This window comes from Papio anubis, unplaced genomic scaffold, assembly GCF_008728515.1.
Source record: "Papio anubis isolate 15944 unplaced genomic scaffold, Panubis1.0 scaffold8245, whole genome shotgun sequence".
In the NCBI taxonomy this organism is placed as follows: Eukaryota; Metazoa; Chordata; class Mammalia; order Primates; family Cercopithecidae; genus Papio; species Papio anubis.
In genome coordinates this window covers 1-1,147 of record NW_022168468.1, presented here as the reverse complement: position 1 = coordinate 1,147, position 1,147 = coordinate 1, and the positions used below count along the sequence as shown (strand labels likewise).

At 40.6% G+C, this 1,147-nt stretch overlaps 1 protein-coding gene across 1 annotated transcript; it reads right to left on the bottom strand.

Moving 5' to 3' along the window:
- Positions 1–107: 107 nt before the first annotated feature.
- Positions 108–1,084, bottom strand: LOC101002489 (zinc finger protein 669-like). The gene has a single exon (XM_031662641.1). The coding sequence runs from the start codon at positions 810–812 to the stop codon at positions 147–149; it is 666 nt and encodes a 221-aa protein (XP_031518501.1). The 5' UTR covers positions 813–1,084; the 3' UTR covers positions 108–146.
- Between the last annotated feature and the right edge of the window lie 63 nt (positions 1,085–1,147).

Sequence of the window (1,147 nt, the reverse complement as noted above, 5' to 3'; positions counted from 1 at the left end):
TGCTGGGATTACAGGCGTGAGCCACCGCGCCCGGTGTTTCACATTGTTTTAATCCAGGCTGGTTATGAACTCCTGGGCTCAAGCAATACACACACCTTGGCCTCCCAAAGTGCTGGGATTATAGGCTGAGTCACTGCACCCAACCTCTATATCATGACTTCTTTAGTGGCGCATAAGGTAACTGGAACGAGTGTGTAGGCTTTATCGCATCTCTTACATTCATAGGGTTTTTCTCCAGTATAAATTCTTTCGCGGAGGTGAAGGGAACTGAGGCGACTGAAGGCTTGGTCATATTGTTTACATTCATAGGGTTTCTCTCCAATATGAGTACTTCTATGGTTACAAAGGGAACTCAAATGACTAAAGGCTTTGCCACATTGTTTACATTCATAGGGTCTCTCTCCAGTATGAATGCTTCCATGGTCATGAAGGGAAGTGGAACAGCTGAAGGCTTTATCACATTTGGTACATCTCTCTCCAGTGTGAGTCCTTTCATGCATCTTAAAACAAGAAAATCTGTGTGTTTTCCCACATTCCTTACATTCGTAGGGTTTCTCTCCAGTGTGAGTTCGTCCATGTATTAGACAAGAACCGGAAACAGTGAACGCTTTACCACATTGTTTACATTTATAGGGTTTTTCTCCTGTGTGAGTTCTCTGATGTCTTTCAACTGAATTGAGAAAATGAAAAGCTTTCCCACATATCGTACATTTATAAGCTGGATTTCCACTGTGCATTATCCTGTGTCTTCTAACACCTGGAACAGAAACAGAGTTTCCCACACTGTTCACATTTATATTGCTTCTCTCCATATGGTTTATATCCTGAGTGAGCTAGGATGTGCCTATTAAGGAGGGAATGATGTACAAAGACTTTCCCACAAATACTGCATTCACATTGTTTTAATCCAGTAGAAATGTTCTCATTCAGATCAAGATTTGGAATGTGGCTGACAACTTGTCCATACTGACTACCTTCTTTACTTTCACACAGTCTCTGTGCCATATGATTTCTGTAAAAAAAATGACAAGCACATTATTATTGGTTGGTGTAATAACTTTCTACTCATTCATAGGACTTCGACTTACACTGCTACCAACACTAGGGAAAATGCATTTTTGTTTTGTTTTGTTTTTGTTTTTGTGCC

Coding starts and splice junctions, on each gene's coding strand:
- LOC101002489 (XM_031662641.1), bottom strand. CDS start 812: ATGGAGAGAAGCAATATAAATGTGAACAGTGTGGGAAACTCTGTTTCT.